Source organism: Cottoperca gobio, chromosome 24, assembly GCF_900634415.1.
Source record: "Cottoperca gobio chromosome 24, fCotGob3.1, whole genome shotgun sequence".
Classification (NCBI taxonomy): domain Eukaryota; kingdom Metazoa; phylum Chordata; class Actinopteri; order Perciformes; family Bovichtidae; genus Cottoperca; species Cottoperca gobio.
Genome location: NC_041378.1, coordinates 18,295,566 through 18,323,323, shown reverse-complemented (window position 1 = coordinate 18,323,323; position 27,758 = coordinate 18,295,566). Strand labels below are relative to the sequence as shown.

At 40.7% G+C, this 27,758-nt stretch overlaps 1 protein-coding gene across 1 annotated transcript; it reads left to right on the top strand.

The window, feature by feature from the left end:
• The first annotated feature begins 633 nt into the window (after window positions 1-633).
• opn5 (opsin 5) lies at window positions 634-27,365 on the top strand. Its single transcript, XM_029425532.1, has 7 exons — window positions 634-767; window positions 8,143-8,289; window positions 12,865-12,984; window positions 24,829-24,999; window positions 25,594-25,928; window positions 26,086-26,330; window positions 27,191-27,365. Exons 2-7 carry the CDS (start codon window positions 8,157-8,159, stop codon window positions 27,255-27,257), a joined length of 1,071 nt encoding a protein of 356 aa, XP_029281392.1. The 5' UTR covers window positions 634-767; window positions 8,143-8,156; the 3' UTR covers window positions 27,258-27,365.
• Window positions 27,366-27,758: the final 393 nt, after the last annotated feature.

The following is a 27,758-nucleotide window of genomic DNA, read 5'->3' as shown; positions in this document are numbered from 1 at the left end:
AATATAATATATATTATTCTGTAATGGGTCATTCTGCACAATCAGTACTTTTGGTAGTATTTGAGTCTATTTCAATGTTAATTCTTCTGTACTTCTTTGTGTTCTTTTAGGGCTGCAATTATTTTCATTGTCAATTAATCTGTTGATTATTTCTACAACAAATCGATTCATTGTTTAGTCTGGATAGTGAAAAGTATTGTTGTGTTATAACTGGCTTGTTTTGTCCAATCAACGTTCCAAACCCCAAAATTATTCAGTTTACAACGATAGAAAACTGAGATAAGCATAACATGTACACTTGGTTTATTGATTAGCAGCCGAAATCACCAGATAATGAGAGAAGCAATCAGTCCCCATAGACCTCCACATCTGAGTCACAAAGATATTCTTATCTGTCCTCCATGCTTTGAGGTCTCCCAGTTCATCAGACCAAATCAAGATCAGCCTTGGAGAGTCCTAGTAAGAGTCAAGGTGAAAATGAACACGAGTTGTAGGGTTTTATTGTGAAAGATTTGACCGGAAGTTGTGATTCTTTTAACTTGACGGTGCGTCTGGACTATATATAACATAATGAGTATAAAGCCGGGGATACTCACTTTATGCTGCCGCTCATCAGTGGACAACAAGAGAAGCTGAACCCCGGGAGTATTTTACAGAAGTGTCTCCATCACCAGGACCGGAACTGACCGTTAATGGTTATTCTTCTAACGGAGGAAGAGTTTATTTGAGGCAATTAAACTCCACTCGGGATGACTGGTGAACAGAAGGTGAGTGATTAACCAGTCCTTCACTTTAGGATGATTTAATTTAGTGTGCGCGAGGACAGTGCAGTATAATTTCTGCTTTATTTTCCTAGCAAGTAGTCAACTGTTATTCTGGTGACTTTATCAAGAGTGAGACTGTTTTCTCTCCTATAAAAATAAATAAATAATATTATGCGATAGAGCACACATAAAGCTCCGTAAAGCCAGGCAATGGCATCTGTTTCCACATTTTGGAAAAACATATTTCCCTCTTACTTTTGCACTTTCCGTCAGGTTTATTGCATGAAAAGTTAACGCCGTTTTATTGTCATGTCGCCGAAAGTCGAGATGTGAAAAGCTCCGGTGTGATGTAATTGTTGATATAACCAGGTGGGTCTCGCAGTGGCGACTACTGTATGCTTTTTAGTTTGTTGTTGCCCTGAGCGCACCTTTCAGGTGCAAACAGGTATGCACAATAAGGAATACTGCGACCAGTATCATTTTCAGATTTAAAAAAAACTTTGTAATTGAATTAACCGTTTAGTTTGCTTCACTTCCTAATTGTCTGGGGTCTCACAGAGCCTATTTCTGCGTGTGTAATAATAATAATAATAATAATAATAATAATAATAATAATAATAATAATAATAACTGCAACAAAAGAATATATTTTTCTGTAGAATAGTATTGAAGTAGTATCCGTATCTGTGCAACTGAGCTCGCTTGATGAAGATAACAAAATACTGAAATGGTTGAAAAAGCTTTGCCATTACACTAAATAAGCAAAGTTGTTGGTCATATGCAAATACATGTGTGGCCTCTAATCTCATCTGAAGCTACCATCATGTGAGTATGTATCAGCCTTACGTTGTTGAGCTTGATGACCAAACAAGGCTTGAGGGCTTTTCCCTCCTCTGGAGACATTCAAATGTGTTTTTGCTTTTGGCAGAGATTATGATCAAAGAGAATTCTAACCACCTAATAAAAATGACAGCATCACACTTTATTCACTTTGAGAATGTATTTTCCTTGAAAGTTCCTCCATCAAAAATGAAAGACTTTCGCAGAAGAAATCATTTCCAGTTAGTTTCAAGCATGACATTTCAAATCTGTTTGGATACAGCAAAGACAAATGTGAGGAATACTTGTATCTGAACAGAGAAAGTACAGTCTTTGGTCTATACTATATTATTCAAAAGCTGGAAGGATCTTTTTAGACTTGTGCTTAAATGTGGTTTAGTATGTTGTTCATGTTTTCTTTTGCGCAATAATCCACTTAATGATCACCAGGTCAATACAATCACCACAAAGAGGGCAAGGGTTACTTATTGGTTCATCCATAAGTATCAATAACAACATCATAATAATAATAATAAGAGTTTGTAAAGTAAGAAACCAAAGTCACATAGGGAAGTATTAGTATTAAATAATTATGCATTTCTTTAGTTTTAAACATCCCCCAGGTGGCTAGAATTCCCAGAAACAAAAATGTGGACTTGACCTCGGGCTACGGCCCTTGGACAGCATTAGTATTGTTAACCAGGACACATGTAACATCATGACTTCCCCAAGCCCATTGTTTCCTCGCCTAAAATCGCCACATGTATGCAAAACTGGAGACTACTAAAGGTGGTAAGGCTAATTAATTAGATGATTTTCGAGTTATATAACACGGAGACAGAGAGAGAGAGGGAGAGGGAGGACATGAGCCAGTAGATACATATGACCCGTTTGACAACTTCTCTGAGTCGACAGAGGGCTATAATTATTTATCTGAGCTCCCGCAATTAGACTTTTTTTCACGTGTGTAAGCTTTTAGTTGAGGTTATAAACTCCTGCATTGTTATTAACGCCACCTGCAAAAATGTGTAATTTAGCACCACCTTTATGCTTTTCATTAGAATATTCTATCACTGTTATTTAATTGCTTTTTTTTATATAGTATACAATAATTACGTGACATTCACAGTTGGACCTGTGCATGAAAGTAGAGAGAAATATCAAATATATTTGCATTCTTTTTAATTTGAATGAATCTGTCATTATAGAGCTGCAATAGGATAATAGTTAAATATATTACATACATACATACATACATATTCAGTTATATAACAATATATTTAAAGAAAAAAGTTGTGGTACATTTTGTCTGCGTACAAAGACGTTCTTTTGAATTTATCAAGGTTTCTTTGTCTGCATCTCTTTTTCTGTTCACTTCTTGTTCCGTTATGATCACTCTGCTGTGTGTTCAGCTGCTTCACTCAATATATTGAATAAATAATATATAGTATAGTCTTTGATGTAGGGCACATTCTGTGTTCCAGGTCACATCTTATATGTGGAAAACCAGAGAAATCATTCCCTTTTTAGATGTTTAATGAATGCTGTGTGCAGTGTGTGTGTGTTTATGCTCCCAGCTGTTATGTCCTAACCTCCGTGTTTAAGCCCTCATTTTCAACCATAAAGTGTTTCACCGGGCATTAGATCATGTCCTCCGAAACAGACTAACTAAGTCCTCTATGAAATAGCCACTCTCTCTTTGAAAGGCCTTCTAAATGATCAGCTGCATATAAACACAAAGGAGACTAAAGCCTTGTTGTATTTGACTGTGTTCTCCTGAAAAGGACGTCTTTCCTTCAGAGCGCTCTTTCCCTGATATAAGTGAGCATTACCATTTCCTCTCCACGTCACTGCTACTTAAGTAAATCGACCACTAGAAGGTTGTGAAGCGTTACTCTTGGGGAGCGATATTAAATGCATCATTTTAGTTTGTCAAGGGGAAGAGGATGTACGACATATATAAGGCCACCATTGTGCCCCTGAGCAAGGCACTTAACCCTGCAGGGAGACTGTCCATGTAGTTAGTTCACTGTAAGTCGCTCTGGATAAGAGCGTCTGATAAATGTTACATTTGGCGTTACATTGGATAACTGATCCCTACCTTTCTATAGATGAAATAATGAAAGGAAATGTGTAATTGAGTGCTTGATTGGCACATTGTTTTGGAAATTATTTGCGGGTGCTGAGGGGCTGGAGCATTACAATATCTTCGCCCCACCCCTGGATAACAAATTTAAAAAGAGTATTAGGCTAATAAGATCATACTGTACGTGTATGTAACCCGATAGAAATGTGATTACTTATTTATATGACCGACGTGACCGCCTGTAATGACTTATTACAGAAATCCTGGGTGTGTTTCGTCTCCACAGAGACCTCTACGGCACAACCAAGCTACCGCTGTGCGCCTGGCTTAGTCTCATTTCGGATTAAGTCTTCCATGTTATTGCCAAACAAGCTTGTCTCTCTGTCAGAGTCCTCGTGCAGTTGACTCCCTCAGGTGGAAGTTGCAGCAGCGGTGTGCTTTGGCTCAGCCCCTGATATATGGTGGTGCAGCTTCTTTGATTATTATTGACCTGCACCTGTGTTATGACACCAAGCCTGGCACGGTGCTCCAGAACTACTGTTGTTTCCTCTGTTAACGACACATCAACATTGTGAGAATGCAGTACAACATTCTTGAATTAATTTGGTTGAATGCAAATTAGAAGTTGGACTGAGTGGTAAAGTGTGTGTTTTATTTCTAAAGCTTGTACAAATTAGGCAAACCAGTTGAATAATACACAGATGGAATATGAGATCGGTTTATTTGATGCATGTCATGCAAGTACGATGGCAAACACAATATAAGCTACAGTACTATTCATGTTTTCCTATCTTTTGTATTTCGTCTTATACCTGCAGTATGTTGAAGGAAATTGATAGTCTTGTACGCCCACATCCTGAAGAAGGCTGTTTGTACCGCTACGCATGGGTTGTTATCCAGCTCCATTGTATCATGTTCAAGGATTCAAGAATAATGTATTGTCATTATGCAACACAGGGTTGCACAACGAAATCTGCATCCGTATTATACACACAGAAAACATGACGGAACAGAACAAAAACAGTACTAGTGCATTCCTGAAGGGCATTTTTTGAATTTTGCATCAGGAAAACATTGTCCATCAAGTTTGACATTTGAGCAGAAAGCATCATTGATGTAAAAACAGTCCGCCTCGTCTTGTTTTAACAGAGTCCTGCGCTCTACCTGTCAAGTGCAACAGCTTGGTGCGGGATGCCAAGATGGAGCCCCACAGTCCTGTTGCTGGGTTAGCCTGAGCTTTATTTTCTTACAATCGGACTTCGAGCAGGCTGGGTAGTGGAACAGCCTTAGGTGCTAGCTGGGTTAGCTTATCTCCCCTCTCCACTCTCTTTCCTCTCTTCCCGGGGCAGTCGCTCCGCCCTCCGTAGTGTTTGCTCGGGCCGGTCCGGCTCACTGGCTGCGTGGTGGGAAGACGCCGTGACGTCTCAAAGCTGCACTTAATCCAATCACCACATTTGCTTCGCCGATGTTGCTGAGTGTATCTCTATCATATGCTACAGTAAAAAAGAAGACAAAAAGATGATGTCAATATAATTTAGCACTATTTAGTCGTACATACTTCCCAGTAAAACATTATGATGATCAATTTGAGAATTTATCAGCAGTCAGGTAAAAATTTATGAAAAAAATGGCAGGGAAATCCAGCAGTACAAGAAGCAAAAATGTAAGTGTGTTCATAAATCGCTGATGAACAACATCTGTTGGAAGTTACAATGAGGCGGGAAGTCTACTTTAGGTTTAATCTTGGGGTTAAGGTTAATATAGTAGGTTAATAAACAATTGATTTATGGTTAGGGTTTTGCTAGCTTGATGAGACAACCCTGATTTAATATGTATAACTCCCCAGACTCTCTCCACTGTAGAGCCTTGCATCTTTGTTGCACTCTTTTATCATTGGGCAGATATATGTCTTTCCATATTTCCACACTATTAGGCTACAAATAAATAGTTTATTTCTTTAAACCACTTTTTTACCAAATGACCGCTTTGAGTTTTTAAAAGTTCTATTAACATTGTATTTTACACTTGCTGAAAAAAGATCTTGTACATCAAACTGTGGCTTTGGAAAGAGAAAAAGGTAAATACACTCTTTATGTGGTGCAGACCTCCTGTGCCCTGCAGTTCTTTGTCTTGTGTATTTTTGCTTGGATTTGTGCACACTTGATCCCTCTTTCCACATTTCCAACAAATGTTTCTTCTGGTGCAATGTTCCTGTTAGGCTCAGCTGAACAGCAATATCCACTTTAATGTTCTACTGTACAGCTTCGGCGCTCATCTCATCTTCTAGCTACATACTGGTGTGGTTTCCTCGGTCTGTCCTTTAATGGCAGGCTTGCAAAATGTTGCTTGATCTCCTGTGCTGTCACTTTACGTCACCATCAAAACCAAGTAATGCAACTATAAGATGTGTCAAATGCATCTATATGAACTTACAAAACGTTATAGCTAAAACCACCAACGCATGAGGAAAACTTGATTCTTGGTTCTTGGAGGAGAATCTCGCTCATAACAACATACGGTGCGTTTGGCAGGGCCTTCACCAGCTAACCAACTATAAGGGCAAAACATCTGTCACTACTAGAGCTGACGCCCACCTTGCAGAGGAACTAAACCACTTCTTTGCCCGCTTTGAGGCTAGCAGACCCCCCCACTTTTCTACTCTGCCCCTGTCCCTGCATACCACCAGTTCCATACCACCTCCCACCACATCAGGTGAAGCAGACGCTGAGGTCTGTGAATCCTGATAAAGCCGCAGGACCCGATGGAATACTCGGCAAAGTACTCAAAGCTTGTGCTGACCAGCTTTCAGGGGCCCTGACCAGGATATTCAACCTGTCCCTGTCACAAGGTAGCCTTCCATCCTGTCTGAAGACGGCTACCATCATTCCTGTCCCCAAAAAGACACCAGTCAGTGAGCTCAACGACTTCAGGCCCATAGCCCTAACATCGGCGGTGATGAAATGTTTTGAAAGACTGATAGCCGACTACATCAAAGCCAGCCTCCCACCCTCCCTCGACCCTCATCAGTTTGCTTACAGCTTTTAACACCATCATACCTGACATACTAGTGGAAAAACTGTCAAGCCTAGGTTTCCCCCCCCATCACATGCGCCTGGATAAACAATTTCCTAACAGACCGTCCTCAGACAGTGAAAATAGGCTCTAATGCAATAACCATAACCATATTCACACATATACACAACCTAAATGCACTTTTAAAAAGTATAAACTATTTTTATATCAATATTTTTAACTATTTATTCCCCCGTATGATTGCTTATGTTGTCTGTCCTACTGCCGTGTTTTTAATGTTATGTATGTCTTTGTATTTTCTGCACACTGGGACAGAGTGGCACTCTGAATCTCGTTGTACCTTTTGTATAATGACAATGAAAGGCTTTTAACTTAAGGTGTAACTATCTTCATACGGCCTAAAAGTCACATTAAAATAAACAGGATCTTTTCCTCACTATATGTACTGTACAAAAAACTGCACATCTGAAATCTGTACCAAAATAACTTTGTTAAATGGTCAATGTGCAGCCTTTAGTTACATGTGTTTTCAGCATTAGCTTTTTGTATGCTTTGCTCTATAGACGGTAACACATGGGAGATAAGAACATCTGATTGTCAGATATTGACTAATAACCAATAATTGTGACAGATGTGTTAACAGCAGCCCAGGAACCTGATTGGCCAACATTTGCATGTTGACAAGAATATTGTTATTTTTAGACAAGATTTTAGATTCTGTACCCTGTTGCTCTGGATGCAAGTTGTGCAATGTAGTTTTCCTATAATTTGTTCTACAAAGAGAAGCTTTGAATCGTAACCTTTCAATGTAATTGAGACCATCATTTGAGTGTACTATTTTGGCAATGCAGTTGAGCTCCTAACTCAAGTTAGGAAGTTCCATACAGTTTGTGACATTGTGTAAGATATCACTGGATATACACAATATCATGATCTATCCTGGACATGCATTAGGAAGGAAAGTTCCATCTGCATCCTCTGATTTGAAATATGTGATTTAACTAGTATTAATCAGTATAAGAGTGCTAATGCCTGTGATTTAATTGCTTACGCAAAATGCCAAACAGGAGGAAGTGCACCCTTTATGGAGTAAATTGGGAAATTGGAATTTGTGGAGGTCAGGGTGTTGGAAGAGTGTGTAGTAGGTGTGACTTTCATACCAGAGATCAGAGATGGCATTTTGTCTGATCACTAATTAATGTTGTCTTGCTTAATAAAGTTTGACATTCACCATATATTAATCCTACGGCTACTTGTTGCATGTGTAAATAATGTTTTCACTTGTAATTTGGGGTTTAATCAAATATCTAATAATAACAGTTACAGGGTCGCTTCGTGCAAACCAAGTTAATCATATTCATCATATTGCATAGCTTGGACGTGTGTGTGCGTGTGTCCTAAGGAAGCAGTTTCATTGTCTCAGCCTTTTCCTCCACCCAGGACATTCACCACTGATGGCAGTGATGGAGAACGAGACGTGGTCGCACCCTTCATATGTCCCCCATTATCTCCTCCATGGAGACCCTTTCGCCTCGAGACTCTCCAAAGAGGCGGACATCGTTGCAGCATGTTACATCTGCATCATAGGTCAGTCTGATTGCAAAATATTGCTTTCTCTCATCTCTTCATAAATCTTTTCATTTCACTTCTTTTTACTGAAAATGATGTTGAGTGTTGCTGCAATCAGGCTTAATGCTAATGTAGTAGTTTGTGTTCAACAAAATCTCACTGTGAGGCAATATGGCAAAACACTTGCGTGAAACTGGTTATGAGAAAATATGACCATAACCATTTCACTAGCAAGGACCACGCCACACTATGTTGTTGAAAGATTTAATGGAAAATGAAGTATGGAATGTTGATATCTGATGAATGGATGTAAGAGGGAGGGGTGAAGGTGCAATACTGATGAAGTCTGTTAGTTGCTAGTCTGGGAGGATGTACAGCGGTCCGGGCAGAGGAAGACTCGGTGTGGACGTTCCGTCTCAGGCGAGTTTCCGTCCGAGCTGATTAGAGGCCCCACAGAAGAAGAATGAGAGGTGGGAGAATAATGCACAAGATTGAATAGGAAGGGATGAGGGGAGATGGGAGGGGAGGATAAAGGGAAGAACAAATAGTTTAATCTGTTTGTTGGTTTGCAACATATCCCACACAAACACTTCACAGGAAGTGTCTGTCAATGGGCTGAGTGGAGATGGTGATGGAATATAAATGCATTAAATATGTGCTTTCTGCTTTCAGTTTTAGTTATCATCTGGCTTCTTCTGGTCCCCTGTACCCCTGGTACAAATAGGCTGTCATCACATTTGTTTTCTCTCTCCTCTGTTTCTTTGTCTGCATGAAAATATTCCAATGACTGTGTAAAACAGTCATAGGCAACTGTATTATGTGTACAGATTATACACATAAAGTATGGCAAATAAAATGGATACAGTATACAGCTTTAGCAGCTTCACATGTCATAAATCTCTTGCAATCCCGGTCGTTTCCTTGACATAGGCAAGCATTCACTGGGATCATAAAGCCCTTATATAACAGCACGGCTAGAATAATAGAGAGGTTGTGAGGGATTGTTGCGTGGATATAAATTAGAGCTCAATCAGTCAAATTGACAGTGATTGTTTTGGGTTTGTGATTTCAGCAATCAGATGGCTCAATCAATAGAGCAAAGAATAGAACCCCACTCGAAACTATAGTTTACTTAAAGCAGCTGTAATCAAGTTGTGCGGTCTCCCACAGCTCTCATGAGCGTCCAGTGGATGAAACTGTTGTCATTGAGTTTCTCAGCTAATCTCCTGTCTGACCATAATTGCAAGATAAAGCATTGCAAAAACAGAAAACACAACAAATACAGTAACCCGCTGAAAAAACATGTAATACAGTTACTTGCTGCAAAAACTGAAAACATAGAGAAACACAGAAATGTTGCAAGTCGCACAGAACACAATGGAAAACAACAAAAGTTTCCAGAGAACCAAAAGATTGATGAAGAAGCTTGGACATGGTTGGGAGGACATCAGTTTCAGCAGCCTGTTCTCTTCTATATCCCACAAAAATACAATCACAAAAAGTACTCTGTTTTCGTTGAAACAGTCGCTTCTTATAAGCTCATTGTCATACGTGTTGTAAAAACCTTTCTCTTCTTCCCCATGTAATGACACGATTCCACATATGTCGCATTTTTTTAATGTTCAACTTCAGCAAAATTCTCCTCCTATTGTCACTGACGTTGAATCAGATGTGAAGGAAAAAATAGCCGTCTGTGGGCACCGAGAGCTCCGCGCTAGTAACTCATTTTCGTAGAGACCAGACAAAAATATATATGTATAAATTAGGGATGTAACTGTTGATGCTCCGTTCTGTGCGATTCATGCAGCAAAGAATGTTCGAACCATCGGAGAACTTCAAGCTGAAATATCCCCTCAACGCAAAGCACTTAGCAGCTCGGAGCTAGCTAGCACCGCCGCTGATGCTAAAGTGAGCGACCCGGAGCCACTTTGGAACTTTGGAGCCAGGATAGCAAACAGGGGGGTTTTGTTTGAGGGAAATCTGGGTCCCACTCGTAGTGAGGGAGTGGAGAGCTGATTGGTCGACGCGGAGCGAAGTGAACGCGCTGGGGTGTATGGTTCGACCATGGCCTGGATGTAGGAAGGGGCTGATCCATTCACAGCACGGTAGGCGAGTACCAGAGTCTTGAAGCAGATTCGGGCCGCCACTGGTAGCCAGTGAAGGAAGCAGAGAAGCAGTGTAGTGTGGGAGAACTTGGGTAGATTGAAGACCAGTCGGGGCTGCTGCATTCTGGATGAGCTGTAGAGGTCGAATGGCACATGCAGGCAGTCCAGCGAGGAGGGAGTTGTTATCACTCTGACAGAGCTACGTCTGTATGAGTGCTCTGATTAATAAATGTATTCTTTAATTATGAAACCGTAGCCTTATGTTATTACACACTGATATTTTTGAGTTGCTTGAGTTACTAACAATCTAGTGTACCAGTAGCAGTAGCCTGCATATGAGACGTTTTGGGAACACCGGTAAATTGCAGCATCTGTATTTGTGGTGCACAATATTATAGTGACCATCAATTTAGAGAAGGCTTCTTTAGCCTACATTAGCCGCACCTGCTGATCATCTATTCTATTTATTTGATCACTGAAAGTAGTATTAGAATTAGTATAATATATAATCAGTATTATCAATGAGACATTCACTTTTGGCTGTCCGTTATATGATCTAAAAGATAGAAAAACAAAAAGAAAACATAATCCTGAAAATATTATTTTTTACCACTACTTGGAGACAGTGGAAACAAGTTGTGAATAAAACATTCACGTATCATCACCTTTACATTGATATGACAAACTTGTTGTGTTTCTGGCCAGCTGGTGACTATAACACTCGCCTTTAACTCGTTTCTTGTTTTTGATCTCTACCAACTGCTGAATGTTTGGCTGTTAAGCTGCTAAATGCTCCGCTATGTTCACCATCTGCCATTGGGTGCTGGGAAGGTAGTGTACAAATGTTGTTTTAGAGGGTTTATTTGCTGAAAACAGCTGCCTGCTGTAGCTAAGGGATGATCATTTTCTGTAGGTTCATCACAAAGAGCGACCCCTTTCACAGTGTCATTTTATACATTGTTATTATAAAAGTATCGATTTTCTTATAGTGTCAATTAGGCTAGTGCCTCCAATATCCTGTCCTCTTACCGTAGATGTTGGCATTCCCCAGAGTTGGAAATTCAACACATTTTACAGTTGACTCTCAAAACAATAACAGTTAGCTGAGAGGATTTTTGTTTTCGTCTATTTGCTAAATAAATATCAGTGATTGTGGAATGGGGATGGGGTAGAGGGGTTCATAACCACGCTGTCATATTTTTCTCCTTCACCACTCTGCTTTTCTCCCAAATTGGCCTGGATCTGCTAATGGGTGTTGACTGCATTATGTGAACAGTCTAGCCTGAAGTTTTTACTTGTCATGCTTCATTTACAGCATTTAATTTCATAGTTACAAAACAAGAAATACGGTTGTACCTGTAGGCTTGTTTGCTTTATAAAAAAGAATTCAGGTCGATTTTAATTAAATATTTTAAACCGTAGCATTGTTTACATTACATTACTTTTACATGTAGCTACTGTTTGTTACATTATGTGCTGAAATTGCCGGAGTTTCACATTCATAATATTGCTTGGCTAGACAAGGAGCTAGCTAGCTATTTTAAAGACAAAGCAGACATGCATAGGCCATGTTCTTTCTTGCTTTGTGCTCAGTTTGGGTTTGGTGGTTTTTAAATGTCATTTTATTAAGACTTGTCTCCTTGACTGTGCTACATGCCTGTGTGCTTGTGTGTTACGTTACAAGTAGCTAAAGTGAAAAAAGATGATTAATTGCAAAAGCTACGAGTCTAGCAGTTGTTAGCTAACAGTCAGTAGAACTCTAGTTTTTAAAGGATTTGAGCTAACAAATATTTGCTAACTTATGCAGACACATTGCATCAAGCTTGTTTGTCTAGGCCCAGCTGGATCATGGTGAACACACACTAGTTAGTTGAGTCTGATGAAAGAGAGGATATTATGGTATCAGCCATATCTTCTTAAAATGTCTTTATCAATTTTGTATACGTTTTTACAGTTAGCCCCACTCTGTTAAGTATGTTTTTTGGGTGTCTGAAACCTCATAGTTTCAAATCATAAAAAGGTGCTTGAAGCCTACATGCATTGTTAACTGATTTTTGTGCAGTATTTCTTGCATTGTGCTTGAATATAATAACTCAATATATATATATATATATATATATATATATATATATATATATATATATATATATATATATATATATATATATATATATATATATATATATATATATATATATATATATATATATATCCCACAAAATCATATCTATCAAATATACATATAAATACAAAGTTGCGTGCCTATGATTGGGAGTCCAGTAAAAGTGTGACAGTCAGAAGAACACATATTCCATCTTGCTTTATCACCTATTAGACTAACAACCAAACCCATAATTCATTCAAATGTATGTAAAAACAATTGCGACTGTTTTCTCAGAAGTGCAAATGGTCAATCTCTCTCTTTCTTTCTTTCTTTCTTTCTTTCTTTCTTTCTTTCTTTCTTTCTTTCTTTCTTTCTTTCTTACAGGAATCTTGTCTGCAACAGGAAATGGCTATGTCATTTATATGACCATCAAACGCAAGACCAAGTTGAAGCCTCCTGAGCTCATGACTGTTAATCTAGCCATCTTCGACTTTGGCATATCAGGTACTGGTTTACGTGTGTAGTTGTATAAAAAGAATATATATAAGAAAGAATGAAAGAAATGTATAAGACCATTTGGTATAAAAAAACAAGTATAGCATATAGTACAACCAGTGGCGGGCCGTGCATTTCAAACCTAGGCCTTCAGTGATGTCCTACACAGTCCTACCTGAATTATTCCCCCTCTTAATACCATCATGACGCCATGGCTCTAGAAACTATACATTTAGACAGAAGCACAGTATAACTGGGCGTGTATCACCTTAACATAGTCAAGTACAACAGAGTTATATTAATATTTCCGAAGCATTTATAATCAATAAATCCATCACTTCAGCAATAGCATAAATCAGGTCGTTTTGTATTTTGCCTGACCTCCCAGTAAACACTTTGTTTGTGGACAGGTGGTAATGCAAATCTTTGTTGTTTTCAGCAAGAAAAGAAAGAAGCTCCATGTAGTTTCCTCTGTTTGTGGACTCGGTGCTTTCATCGTGTCCCCTAAATGAAAGTTCCTGTTTACCCAAAAACAGGACATAATCAATCAGTCTTTTCAATATTTCCCAATTTTTGTTCACCCTTTCGTTGTGGAGCTCCGTTTCCCTGCGCACTTGTTCGTTGAGCTGTAGATCCACTCGGGTGTAGTTGTCATGGGGAATACTCAGCCTGAAATATGACTCACTACCCTCTGGTCTATAATCCACTTCACCCAGCCTGTTTGCACTTTGGCCCATATTAAGGACTACAATTCTGAATATCTCAGCCTCTGTTGCATCTATTCTTTTTCAATTCTATATGTGACTTTATTGAAATGCAATACTAAATAAAAAGAGAATCCCTTAGAAAAGAGAATGCCTCAAGAATGCTTAGCCAAGTTACAAATGTATGATTTGTGATAACAACTTTTTAAATTGAACAGTTTACGGTTTACATCAGGGGTATTCAACTAAAATTCTAAGAGGTCCAGTTCGAGAAAATTTCCACAAGCAAAGGTCCGGAGCATCATAATGTCTAACTTGCGTTATGAATTAGTGTGATATATATATTGAAGTAGCCTAGTAGCTGTATCAACGTCTGCACGTCATCAACTGACTGTCAAATCTAATAAAGAAAGTACAATTTAAAAACATTTAGACAATATTTATTGTCACTTAACATTGAACTATACAGATATATATAATACTGTAGATATGTATAGTGTTCTTCTCAGGCTGCATTTAAAAATAAAATTGAGAAAATAAATAAAATAGCTTTTGAAAAATTGTGCATCTTAATTAAAATAAAGTGCTTAATCTTAGAAAAATAAAATAAAGTGTAGCAGCAGCTTTAGTTTCCCTTTTTCTTTAACTGTTTCACATCTTGATTTAACTCTCAACCAATGTGAGAATAAATCAGTCTCAACACATTTTAACACTTGAACAGTTTAACCCAGACTAGCACATCCTGGGTTAAACTGTGGCTGATGATGCTGACAGGTGGCCTATTTGCTTTATTTTGCCACAAATCACATTGGGCTGAGTGCTTATTTTCTGTGCCCTCAGTTCTGACTTGAGTGGGTATGTTTGGTCAAAAACGTTGTGCTTTGCCTCAAAGTGGTGATGTGAAGGCTTTGCCTACACATCACCACTTTTAATGAGCACCACGGTCTCTGAGCATATGAGACACTGGTGTTGTGCTCCAGTGGGAAGGATGAACATGAATGAGTCCTTTCTGGGTTGAAAGCTCTGTTGACTTCTCTCTTCTTGGAGAGCGCCATGAGTAGTTATTTTTCTCTCCCTGTCTGCCGCTCACTCGTCTTTTCGTCTGTGTTTCTCTCCCTTTCTCCGTCTTCTCTCCCTGTATCGCTAAATCGTCTTCCCATCTGTCACGCGCCTCTCGCCTCTCATCTGTCTGTATTCAGAGTCGCAATGTTTGTTGTCTGGAATGCACATATTTGATTGGCTGCGTAGCATCACGTGGGATGGCTTAACTCGCATGTCATTGGTCTGTGAGTTTCCTGAACCGCTAAACTAGTGCCGTAAAAACGAGTGCGGTGATTCTCTAGTTCACTCCTCTCCTTTCCTCCCCTCTGTTTGTGTGTTTAAGTGTGTGCGAAGCGCCGCCCTTCGTGATACAAAGCTGAGCGAATGTGAATGCGCAAAAATAAAATAAAATGCGCCGTTAAAATAGAAGTACCGGTCCGGGTCCGTATAGGTCGGCGTCCGGACTCGGACCACGGTCCGCCTGTTAGTGACCCCTGGTTTATATGATGCTAAAAGTCTCTGTGAAGCTGCACTTGAGCTTTCGGTGGTTTGAGCTAAATGCTAAAGTCAGAATGTTAGCATGCTCATAATGGCAGCGCTTTCATGCTGATATATAGCTGCTTCAATGTTTACCATGTCACCATGTTAGTTTAGCGTAAGCATGCTAACATTTGGTGCCAAGCAAAGTGCAGTTGATGTTGTTGGAACACATGGTTAACGTTGTGAAGTGGTCACGGTAAGGTTAAGGGAACTGTCTTCATATAATGTTTTCATAAGCTTTTAAACCAGCAGACCACTCGTAAAGAACCTTTCATCCATAAGATGTAGCTGAAAGGGATTTACATAGCATCACAATATCACAACATCAACAGATCAACCAGCAGACAGAATGTCAATAATTGTTTGCTCACATTATTTATTTGAACATATCTGAGATGGTTTGTGGTCTTCACTCTGCCTCTTAGCAGATGAGTTAACTGTTGTGGAGAATTTAGGCAGCAGACACTGCAGTAAATCAACAGTAAGATAATATAATGGCTTACCCTGATAAATAAAATGTGATATGTTCTGTGTACTTGTGATCAATGTGTGCTGCAGCTTGTTTACAGTCTTCATGAATAAATGAGTTCCAATGAGTTTAACGCAATCATTGAAAGTTGAAGTAATGACACAATAGGTCATCTTGTTCTTTTGGCATTTTCCAATATGATGTGAGTGCAGCTGCAGAAACAACGAGACGCTGATGATCATCATAGATCCTTCGAGGTCAAGGTCAAATTATTTTCTGCATTCAATCGTTCCCTGTCAAGAAACGGTTCGAACTGAGACAAGCTTTAAGGATGTGAAGAACACAGTTATATCGAAATGTTAAGGTTGTGTTATTTACCTAGGTGGAGCATCATGTGGCTTATTCAAACTAATGAACTCGTGCTATGTTGTCTCTCTGACGTGCACAATTTCAGATGTGAATTCCTTCTCTAAACTCGGGACCCGAAAGCGTCTGACAGAGGAAGGTCAGTCCAAGCATGGAGCTCTGCATCTAGAGCAGGGGTTCTCAACGGGGGCATTCAGAGAACGTCGGGGGGCGCTGGAAGCAATATTCTAGAAAGGGGCGTGTTTGTTTTATAGCAGGGGTGGGGAACCTCCGGACCATTTGATCTGGCCCTCGAGGTAATTCATAAACGTACGCAAAAAATCAACTCCAAAAAAAATAATCCAAATCTAGTCAGCAATAGAATAAAACGGGCGACTGACTGTTTTTCCTGGCCAAGGGCAGGGTCCTTGAACACAACACGGTGGAAACGTGTTTGGCCCAACAAGCAGCTCTCTCCAGAGAGTAACATAAAGACATGGAAAGATAAAACAGAAAGATGCATGGATGAAAAAGTTGCTTTTTTTGCACAGCATGAAAAAAACATGAAATTAATGGTCTTAGTCTTAAATGTTTTAGCAGAGGTTATGAGTTCAATAATTAGTATGGCCCTCGAAGGATTTTGTAAAATTGGCCCTTGATAGGAATATGCTTCCCCACCCCTGTTTTATAGGCTCTGCTATGTTGTTAAATTTGTGTAAATTTACTTGGCAATAAATCAAATTCTGAATTGATGTTCAGGCAACTTTGTGTTGTTTTTAGAATTTTTATTTTGCTGATAAAGTGCTGCTTCAAAAAGGGGTACATTGGGTATTGAATAGGGGGGGCGCTGGCCTTTCTCAGTGTGGGATGTTGACCTGTGTTTGCCCCGCTCTATGCTCTGTGAAAATCAAGTCAACAAAGACCATTTGTGCTCAGGAAGTGAAGCCAGGTTATCAGTCCGTGTGTTTGCCCCGTAGCTACATAGGCAGCTGGCTCAAAAAGAGTGCCTTGTGACAGCATATTGAAAATAACTGAATAATTTTCTTTGAAAATGGGTCATTCCACCAGTTGAGAACTGGCACAAAGGTCAGAACATCTTGTTACACTGATGATTGGCCGGGACACTCAAATCACAGTCAAGCAGTGCAATTACATGGAGTGTAATGATTTAACCAGATGACGATGCATCATCAAATCTTGCAATCCATTATAGGATTTGATTAATTTCTCATCTTCCAAAAGGTTTAACGGCTACAAAAATATAAATTGGGAAAAGCAAATGTTCATCCTTTGATTAATCATTCTTTATCAAATGGTATTCTATGTAAAATCCATCACCCCCACATTCATTCAATACACTCACACATGCTTCACTGCAGCTGCTATCTGCAACAACTATGTTTATGCTGCCTTCCAATAATAATATCTGTCCCAAAATATGACCTGTCTGATAACATTTGATCAATGCAGTATCTTTAATTGCTACTTTAAAATTTCAGCCATGTGTTATCATACAGACTTTGGATGCTTGTGATTAAGATGGTCATCAATATGTGTACATAACTCGATTTACTTTCTGTCTTTAAAAGACACACACACACACACACACACACACACACACACACACACACACACACACACACACACACACACACACACACACACACGATGAAACCGGGGGAAATGGATGGACATCAGCATTCATGTATACAAAACCACATAGTTTGTGCAACGTCGAGATTAACCAAGAATGGGAATGGGAATTCAAAACTAATTCCAGATTGAATACTTTGAAAGGGTGGCACCATTTCCAGGTTCTTTCACCACTGAAATGCAATATAAAACATAACTGGCAGTCAAGCTAACAGCTCTAGATGAAGATCACTGTCTTACTGAACAGGAAAATACAGAGAACTGTATGTGGAAATATAAAGCTTTTTTTATTTAAGAGAGTTAACTGCATTTATTTGGGCATCTTGCATGCTAACATGTAGCATACATGGACATATTAAGAGATAGGCTTTCAGTGTTTGACTCATAAGCATTGAATTTCATCCATTTAATAATCACTGTAATAATATTAAAGCAGAATTTTGGGAAGCCGTAATTATCTCCACTGCTGTTCTATATGTGGACCTACGGTGTCTACATGTTTGGCTCTTCGTTGCGAGTGGCTCCTAAATGTTTAAAATTAAGTTTTTCATCTTTCATGCCCTCTATAAATACTTTGACATCTACTATTTTGTCTTTCATGTACCTTCGTTTTGTCCCGGCACTGACAGTGAATGCAGTTAAAAAGCATCTTCCATTCAGCACTTGGCACACACAATCTTATTGGCAGTATATATCCTTGGGGTGTCTTCTTGCTGGGACACTGGAATAAGAGTAAATAAACAGCATTGTATAATCTTTCTGAAAATATTATATCTATATCTGTGTGTCACAGTGATGTTACTCATATCAAAGAAGATTTATGTATTTTCAGTAACCCTTGCACCTTTTGATGTCTGCATATTAACTGCTTGTAGTGTTTATTATTCTATAGGCTGATCTTTATAATGAGATAATGGGTGCTTACAGTCTCTTTGGACCAGCGGGTGCTTGAGTCCTGCAGAAAAGCTTTGGAGTAATTGAAAAATGACTTCAGATAAAAAACAAACAAACAAACAATACATTTCTTCAGACAAATCCAAATTGAATGCTTTTCTCATTTCAGCTTTCAGCTTCTAGGACCCATCTAGGTTTATCTGCACAGCACCCACAGCCTTGAACTTGGTGTACCATCCATGTATTCACAATTCTTAGAATTATTAACACATTGCCCTTGTGAAACCACACTAATTTGCTTTCACTGCTGCACCATAATAGCTGGCTTGTTTTCTCCAAACTACCGCAACTACAGCTGTAAAGCTGCTTTCACATGCTCAGCAATAAAACCGCTCTGTGCTGGCTGTGTTGTGGTTTTTCTGTAGCGAGCGGTGCCGCCCAACTAGTGCTGAAAGCTCTACCCTTACCGTGTGAAGGCAGCTTAACTGTACCTTTCTTGCATCTGCCAAATGTGAACATTTTAAACGTTTTTCATTTCTGGATGATTTTAAAGAGGGTTTTTTTGTGTGTTTTTTCTTGTTCATTCTGTCATCAGAAAACAAGCCTACGGCATTGGTGGAGAGATGCCATCGGACATAACAAGAGCTTAAATTCTCTTCTGTTGCAGTAAACACAACACATGGGATCGGCCCACTTTTAACTGCAAAATCTTCACTAGGAAGATAAGTCTAAAAAAAGGTAGCATTTACCCACTGTTGCGTCTCGGTCCCATGTCTAAATTGTGTTTTTTTTTGTTTTGTGTTCAGTTATTGATTTCCTGTTTATTTTGGTTTACTCACCCTTGTCTCTCCCTAGATACTTCACTTCCTGCCCTCGTGTGTTTCCCGCCTGTATGATTACCTGCTCTGCTCTGCCCTGATCAGTTTCACCTGTCACTAATCTTTTCTCCCTTGTGTATATAGTATTTGTCTGTGCAAGTTTGTCTCGTTTGTTTCAGTAAGCGTTCCAGCAATATTCCCAGTGTTTTTTCCTTGTCTCACTAACGTATGTTTAGTCACGCTTTTTTTTTGTTACTCCATTATGTCTAGTTATTTTTGGACAGTTAAAACAAATTATGATGTCCTGGATGCCGAGTTAGTAACATGCATTTATGAGACATTTACAGATAGAAAGGACATTAGTGCATACAGATAGAGATAAAGAGGGAGAGGAGAAAAGAGAAGCTTGGTTAGTGTCACGGTCTGCTCCAGTACTTCCTACCTCAGCCCGGTACTTTTCCACACCCCACCTCCTTCTCACCTCACCAGACAGCCACGCCCACCTCATCACCTCACCTTGGGCTCAGGCTGCTGCCAATTAACAATCAAGCCCTTATTTAAACCTCTCCCAGTCACTTACTCAGTGCCAGATTGTTCTCTCCGTCATGTTAGACTCTCCAGCGATTACCCCCCACTGATTCCCTGTTACAACCCTGCATGTCTCTGATCTACCCGCCTCGTCGAATCCCCGGAATACCCACCTGCCCCGACATCGAGCTCGTCTTCCACTTCTCAGACCCTGGATTACCTCTGTCTGAGCGAGACCCTCTGCTGTGTGGAATTGTCACATTGGATTAGATCTCTGCATATGTCCTGGGACTTCCTGTACCTGCCAGTTCTGGTAAATAAACCTGTTTATTCCTGGCTTCTGATGAGTCTACAGCAGGAGACCGGACGGTAGCTGACTATACTATTGACTTTCGGACCAGAGCGCGCCTGAGTGACTGGAATTCTGCGGCCCAAAATGATGCTTACCTGCTAGGGCTAGCGGATAATGTTAAAGATGAACTGATATCTTTTTGAGTTACCAGCCTCGCTGGATGGATTAATCGAGCTCATGTCCAGACTGGATCGGTGGATCCAGGTGAGGAGGAGGGAGAGACAACAGCGGCTGCCAGGTCACTTCGCATCCGTCCGGCATCGAGGTCCTGCGGAGCCCACCAGTTTCGCTGCTGAACCGTTGCCAGGCGGACCTGAGCCCATGCAGGTGGGATGCACCAGCCTCAACTCAGGAACATGTCACGTTCAACTGCTATTTGCTGACAGGGCCCACGCCCTCACCACGTTCATTGACTCTGGGGCTGATGTTAGTCTCATGGACGAGGACCTCGCCTTGCAGCTGGGGATTGACCGGGTTCCCCTGCCGGTTCCTGTTCTGGCCAGTGCCCTGGATGGCCACCTCCCTGGAGACTGTCACTCACCAGACTGTGCCTGTTTGGAATGCTACTGTCCGGCAACCACCACGAGACCATCCAGTTTCACCTTCTACGGTCTCCTATTCTTCCGGTGATTCTGGGCTACCCCTGGCTCCACCGCCACAACCCCAACATTGACTGGGTGACAGGGGTGGTTCTGGGGTGGAGCCCTACCTGCCACAATGTGTGCCTAAGGCAAGCCGTCGCTCCGCAGCAGTCCGTCCGCTCCGGTCCTTCTCCGGATCGGGGGAATACCATGACTTCCAGGAGATATTCAGCAAGTCCTGGGCCCCGTCTCTGCCCCCGCACCGTCCCAACGACTGTGCCATTGAGCTACACCCCGGCATGTCCCCTCCTCATGTTCACCTGTATTCCCTGTCGGCACCCGAGAGGGAGGACATGGAATGTTACATTAATGACCCTCTGGCTGCCGGGATTATCCATCCCTCGTCCTCCCCGGTGGGGGAAGGGTTCTTCTTCGTGGAGATGAAGGACAAGACTCTGAGGCTGTGCATTGACGGCTTTTAACACAGCTTCTGGACATTATAAATACCTGGTGATGCCATTTGGCCTCACAAACGCCCCAGCGGTATTCCAGGACATTGGTGAATGACGTTCTTAGAGACATGCTGAACAAGCAGGTGTTTGTTTACCTAGACGACATCTTGATCTTCTCCCGAGGGGGAACATGTGCATCATGTCCAGGCCGTTCTTCAACGCCTGCTTGAAAACTTGTTGTTGTGAAAACCGAGAAATGTGAGTTCCATACCTCCTCTGTTTCTGGGATACACCGTGGGACGGGGGAGCATGTAAATGGTCCCTGCCAAGGTCTCCGCGGTCACTTCCTGGCCGGTTCCTGACTCACGCAAGCAGCTACAGAGTTTCCTGGGGTTCGCAAACTTTTACAGAAGGTTCATCCGCGGCTACAGCACAGTGGCTGCCCCACTCACGGCCCTCACCTCTTCAAAGGTGTTGTTTCGATGGTCTCCCTCGGCTGAGGGGGCTTTCCAGAACCTCAGGTCCCAGTTCACCTCTGCTCCCACCCTGCGGGTTCCGCACCCGGAGAGACAGTTTGTGGTGGAGGTGGACGCCCGGCAGGCCAGGTGGTCCCTATTCTTCACCAGGTTCAATTTTTCTCTGTCCTACCGGCCTGGTTCCCGCAATGTTAAACCAGACGCCCTGTCTCGTCTGTTTGTGGGAGGGGAGGACTCAGTCACTTAGCCGGACCCCATCCTTCCAGTACCCCGCTTGATGACCTCTCTCACTTGGGAGGTGGAGGAGAGGGTCAAAGCCGCCTTGAAGAATCAGCCTGGTCCTAGTTCCTGCCCGCCGGACCGCCTGTTTGTTCCCCTGGACCTTAGGTCTGACGTCATTCAATGGGCCCACAGTTCCCGGCTTACCTGCCACCCTGGGCTCCAACGGACCAAGGAGGTCCTTCTGCGGAGATTCTGGTGGGCCACCCTGGAGGAGGACACTCGTGGTTTCGTCAATGAGTGTCCCATTTGTAATCAGCACAAGCCGTCTCACCAAGCTGTTGAGGGGGCATCCCCCAGAAAAAGAAATTGTCATTAAAACAAATTTCCTGCACTACACTGACTAACTTCTTGGATTAGTTCAAGAAACAGCCACATTGTATTAATATCAATTCAGTCAGTATCAAATGGTGATATTTGTGTTTTAGCAAAGCCGTTCAGGCAGAGAGTGGTACTGCATCACAGGACATGGCGAGAGCCTTTCTAAATGATAATACATTTAGATAAAGTTCTATGAGAAGTTAAGGGAAAAGCTGCTAAAATCAGAAAGACACCACAGTAACTGCAGAAAGCCCTGTGTTGTGTCCAAAAGTTGTGAAAATGTCACTCTCTCCGGACTGCTTTTCCCTTCTGTCCATTTCAGAAGAGAAGAGGGGTGAATACCTGGATGGAATCAAAATAATCTATTAACACGTGCTCCTTGGTAGATTCCAGGAGTTGCTTGGACATATTCAGAAAGAAGAGCCAGGAGCATGGGAATAAATCACAATGAAATAGATTTGTGTTTATTTCTCACTTTCCGCCTGATGGTCTCTTGCTGGCACTTGTACCGTAACGGTACGGATAAACGTTTAACAGACACACACACACACAAGCACACACACTTCCTCTTTCTGTCACCGGTACCGCTGATCCACATAACTTCACACGGGGAACTGCACTCCCTCGGGTTCTCAGAAACACAGACGCAAAGCGTTAAGTATATTGGTCTGAGGGTTGCCGAGATAATAGAAACTCACACACACATATTTACAAACAGAGACTCCTGCCATTGTTGTATGATGAATTTATTTTGTAACTGGTTCTTCAAATTATTACATCACACATACATTAAAGGGTTGAGATATGGATTGGTTTATTGAGGATGAACATCCTGTTCTGTTGAGTGTTGATAATAAAAAATGCTGCCACTGTACTGATGGTGCTGAAGGCAGAGAAATAAAAGAGTAAATAAAACAGAAAGACATGTGTAGTTTAACATTTCTTTTGAGAATTGTATGAAAAATCTATATGAATCAAGTTAGAACATAGTTTTATATGTAAAACCCATCAACCCATCAAAGTGGATGTTACCTTTATACTATACAAACATACCCACAGATATATTAAAATTATTTCAATTGGAAAGTCTTCAAAAAATATTTTTGAATTTTAACATTGAGTAAAATATGTATATTTAGACATTATGTAAATGAAATCATGTAATTAGATGTTTTTCACCTTTCATAACACTTTTTCATAACCACTGTGCTGTAATCCTCACTAATCCTCCCCTGGTTGACATTCTCTCATTAAGCCTTTTGGAGCTTATGAAGACATGTTGAAAATGATAACATGCTAAATGAAACTAGGCTCTTAAAGAGTGTAAAACTGGCAATTATATCTCAAATTATGTTGCCACCCTTTTAAGATCAAAACACTGATAAGAACAAAAGTGATAGTTGTAGCTGACAATAACCTTATTTTGTCCGGAAGTGCACAGAACAATCCGGAACAGACAGTCTCTGGATCAAGAGAGGCCAAATACATTAACAATATGAATATGCTCCATTATTGAAATTAGATTTTGCCCTATGGGATGATGAGGTCATTCAGCTGATTGATTTAGTTGTCCTGTATAGCATTTTAGAATAAGGTTACAATTTTCGCTCCTTAATTAAATCTAATTACACTGTTCAATGTCGATATGTGTCATATTAGTGTATGCACTGGTGGCAAATGTTCACCAATTGAATAAATGGAAAGGAAACCCTGGTGGAGTTAATGTTTCAAAATAAAAAAAGACTTCTAAAAAATTGATCAAATGTGTGGAGGAAGCGTATACCAAGTTAATCACTCCCCAAACAAACTGTGCATGCTTGCTTGGACTGATGGGGCCTAATTCTACCATTGATGCCAAATTTCAAATTTGCACATATTCACCATTTACACAATAATCCTTCAGCTGGAAGACAAATAATGGTGATGGTTTCTGTTACCACACTAGTCAAGCCAAAGGGCAAACAAATACAACTTCCTGATTTGTAAAGCTGAACATTTCTTTGCTGTTATTGTCATGCCATGACTTAGAATCTGTAAATACTATTAAGCCTCTGAACATGTGAGCTACCATGTGTGCTGGCCCGTCTGGGTTTCCAGAGATTCCAAGAAAAGATTTGATCTGGAGCCTTTCGCTGAACTCATTAACCCTTAACCCATTTTTTTTTGTGTCAAGCCAAGGCCACTAGATGTAACTTTTATGTCAGACTGTGGCTGTCTAATTAATAAATACTGTTTATACTCTGTTTATTCTCCTTTCTCTGTCTACCCCTTCCTCTCTTTCTCAAACCCCACTTTCACTCACTCCCATCCTGTTTTTCCTCCCCCTTCCCATTTCATGCATCTCGCTCTTTTATCATCCTCTCCCTCATCTCCGTCCTTCCCCTTTCTCTGTCCTTGCAGTGACAGGAAAGCCCTTTTTCATCGTATCTAGTTTCTCCCACCGCTGGTTGTTCGGCTGGGAGGGCTGTCGTTTCTATGGCTGGGCGGGCTTCTTCTTTGGTTGCGGGAGCCTCATCACGATGACCGTGGTCAGTCTGGACCGGTACTTCAAGATCTGCCATCTCAGATACGGTACGTCAGGATCTCCTTTAACAGGGTTTTCCTAAACATTTGAATTCCATGTACACACACATGTAGAGTGAATTAAAGAATATGGAAATGTGTATGGGTTAGCTTTTTGATTTCAATATATTGTAGTAACTGTCCACAATGTAGACCCAAACCCATGACTGGAATATTAATTATTTCTTTTTTTTGTTACAGTCCCTAATTAAATAAATTCTAATTACAACTAGAGTGAAATTAATTAACTCCCTCAAGTAGCCCTGGGGGTCTCCTGTCTCCCTTATTAGCGCCCCTGGACATGAATTATAGGTTAGTGTTCATTTATTGTTTTTGCTAATTACCATTTTAAAACATAAATTATATGTTATCCCCAAACAATGAGTTTTCTGAAATTGTTCATAATTCAGAGACACACCATGCTGATGCAACTGCACTCAACGAAGAGCAGAAAGCAGGCACACGCAACTTAAATATTTATTTTTTCAAACCGTCTTCTTTAAATTGTATTTCAGAAATTGTTTCACATTGTCAACTGAACTAAATTGAAGCAAACTCTCACCACTAGTCCAGCATTATTCCTGTCTATTTTTTTGGTCTTAGGCACATGGCTAAAACGCCACCACGTCTTCCTGTGCCTGGTCTTTGTGTGGGTGTATGCAGCCTTCTGGGCCACCATGCCCCTGATCGGCTGGGGAAACTACGCCCCGGAGCCCTTCGGGACCTCCTGCACATTGGACTGGTGGCTAGCACAGGCCTCCGTGTCCGGCCAGAGCTTCGTCTTGGCCATCCTGTTTTTCTGTCTCATCCTACCCACAGGCATCATCGTCTTCTCCTATGTCATGATTATCTTCAAGGTCAAGTCTTCTGCAAAGGAGATTTCACAGCTTGACGCCCGCATCACAAACGGCCACAACCTTGAGATAAAACTCACAAAGGTGGGTGAGAGGTTGGAGGGAAGGTGTGGGAAAAACAAGGAGCACGACAAAGCAAGATTGCTAGAGAGAAGAAATAGAGACAATAAGACTTCAGTATACGCTTTGAGGAATTGTGTTCAGGACAAATCAGTGATCTTAATATTGCTTTGTATCCCAGGTGGCGATGCTGATCTGTGCAGGCTTCTTGATAGCCTGGATCCCTTATGCAGTGGTGTCAGTGGTGTCAGCGTTTGGTGAGCCAGACTCGGTGCCCATATCCGTGTCCGTCATTCCCACGCTGCTGGCCAAGTCCTCAGCCATGTACAACCCCATCATCTACCAAGTTGTTGACCTGAAAAATTCCTGCGTAAAATCTTCCTGTTTTAAGGCCCTGAACAAACGCAGGCATTTTAGAAAGTCAAGGTAAAACAGAGGGTTATCTTTCTTTTTTATTTATTATTATTGTTTTACTTTGTTTTGTTTTTTTCAATACCTTTTTCATATGCAGCTTAGTTTATAAATCATAGCAAAGAAAATCTACAATAAGAATGCCAAACTATCAAACAAAAAGCAAAAGTGGAAGAAATACATAAGGAGAAATGTAATATTAACAAAGAAAATAAAAAGAAGGTTGGGCGGATACGACAGGTTCATCTACATATATACACATACATATAGACATACCCACATTACATATATACCCATACATGTAAACATATGCACATGCATCTTCCCATAAATGTACATTCACGTACAGATTAGGTATGTATGTATGTACATGCACACCCAAGCTTAAGTGCTAATTACAGGGTGTGGTCAGATATTCCGTTACATCTGTTTGAAAAGGAGAGTACCAGCCTCTTTTTTATCACCCTTTTCTTATCTGTTTCAGTGCTGTGATTCTCAGGATTCTGAATAGATACGTTTCATCTTGACTAAGACAAGTAGAGGGTTTTCCCAGAATGATATTCTCTGCTTTTGAAAACAGTGTGTGTTATCTTTCTAGTCTTTATTTCTGTGAAACTGTTGATGAAGCATCACATTCAGACAGAGAACTGGTTACTCGATAGCTGTTTGGCTACCAGCCGACTAGAAAAAATAGATTTTGTCGAGAATTTCAAGGGTATACCCTAATTGTTACACATAACATCAGACACAAAGAAGTAACTGTTCTTGTTTTCGGATTAGAATTTGCTCAGAATGATTAATTTAAATCAGTGAATGTTCAAAATGAAAAAATCTCACCGATGTTCTTGTTTCCTCCTGTTTTCATGTCACTGCAGGTTCTACACCATTTCTGGCTCATTAAAGGACACTACACAAGCCAAAGAAGCTCACATCGAGATGTGAGACAGACACTTTAGACTGTGTAACCCTCTTACCTCTTCTACTTTGGACAGTTTGCCTTGTTCCTTGCCCTCTGTTCCCTACACTTACCCATCACATGCTGCCTGTCACCTGCTATGAAATCATCAACAGCTCACCTTTGTTGCCAGTGGTTCCCGAGTCTCGCTGCTAATTTTTAAACCATGCCACAGCCTCCGTATGCTTCCCACAAGCTCCCCATCTCCCCTTCCTCTGAAACACGTCTTTCCAACAAAGGTGTTGCTTAATATACGGAGTTGCGTTTTTATTTACAGTGGTTACATAATACAAGTGATGGGTTCTTTGAGCTTCTTGACTTTGTTTTTCAGTATAACACACTGTCTTTCAGTGCCATGAAGAAAAAAGAACCATAACTTTTTGTGAATCAAAATCTTGCAAAAGTGTAAAATTGATACAGAAATTTGAATATATTTTCAACAGTGTTTCTAAACCGGCAAACTGCAAATGAAAGCAAAACAATCAACC

Bases quoted from the DNA above. Each gene is read 5' to 3' on its own strand.
- opn5 (XM_029425532.1), top strand. From the start codon at position 8,157: ATGGCAGTGATGGAGAACGAGACGTGGTCGCACCCTTCATATGTCCCC. The intron at 8,290-12,864 runs GTCAGTCTGATT...TCTTTCTTACAG, and splicing joins ATGTTACATCTGCATCATAG to GAATCTTGTCTGCAACAGGA. The intron at 25,929-26,085 runs GTGGGTGAGAGG...TTTGTATCCCAG, and splicing joins TTGAGATAAAACTCACAAAG to GTGGCGATGCTGATCTGTGC.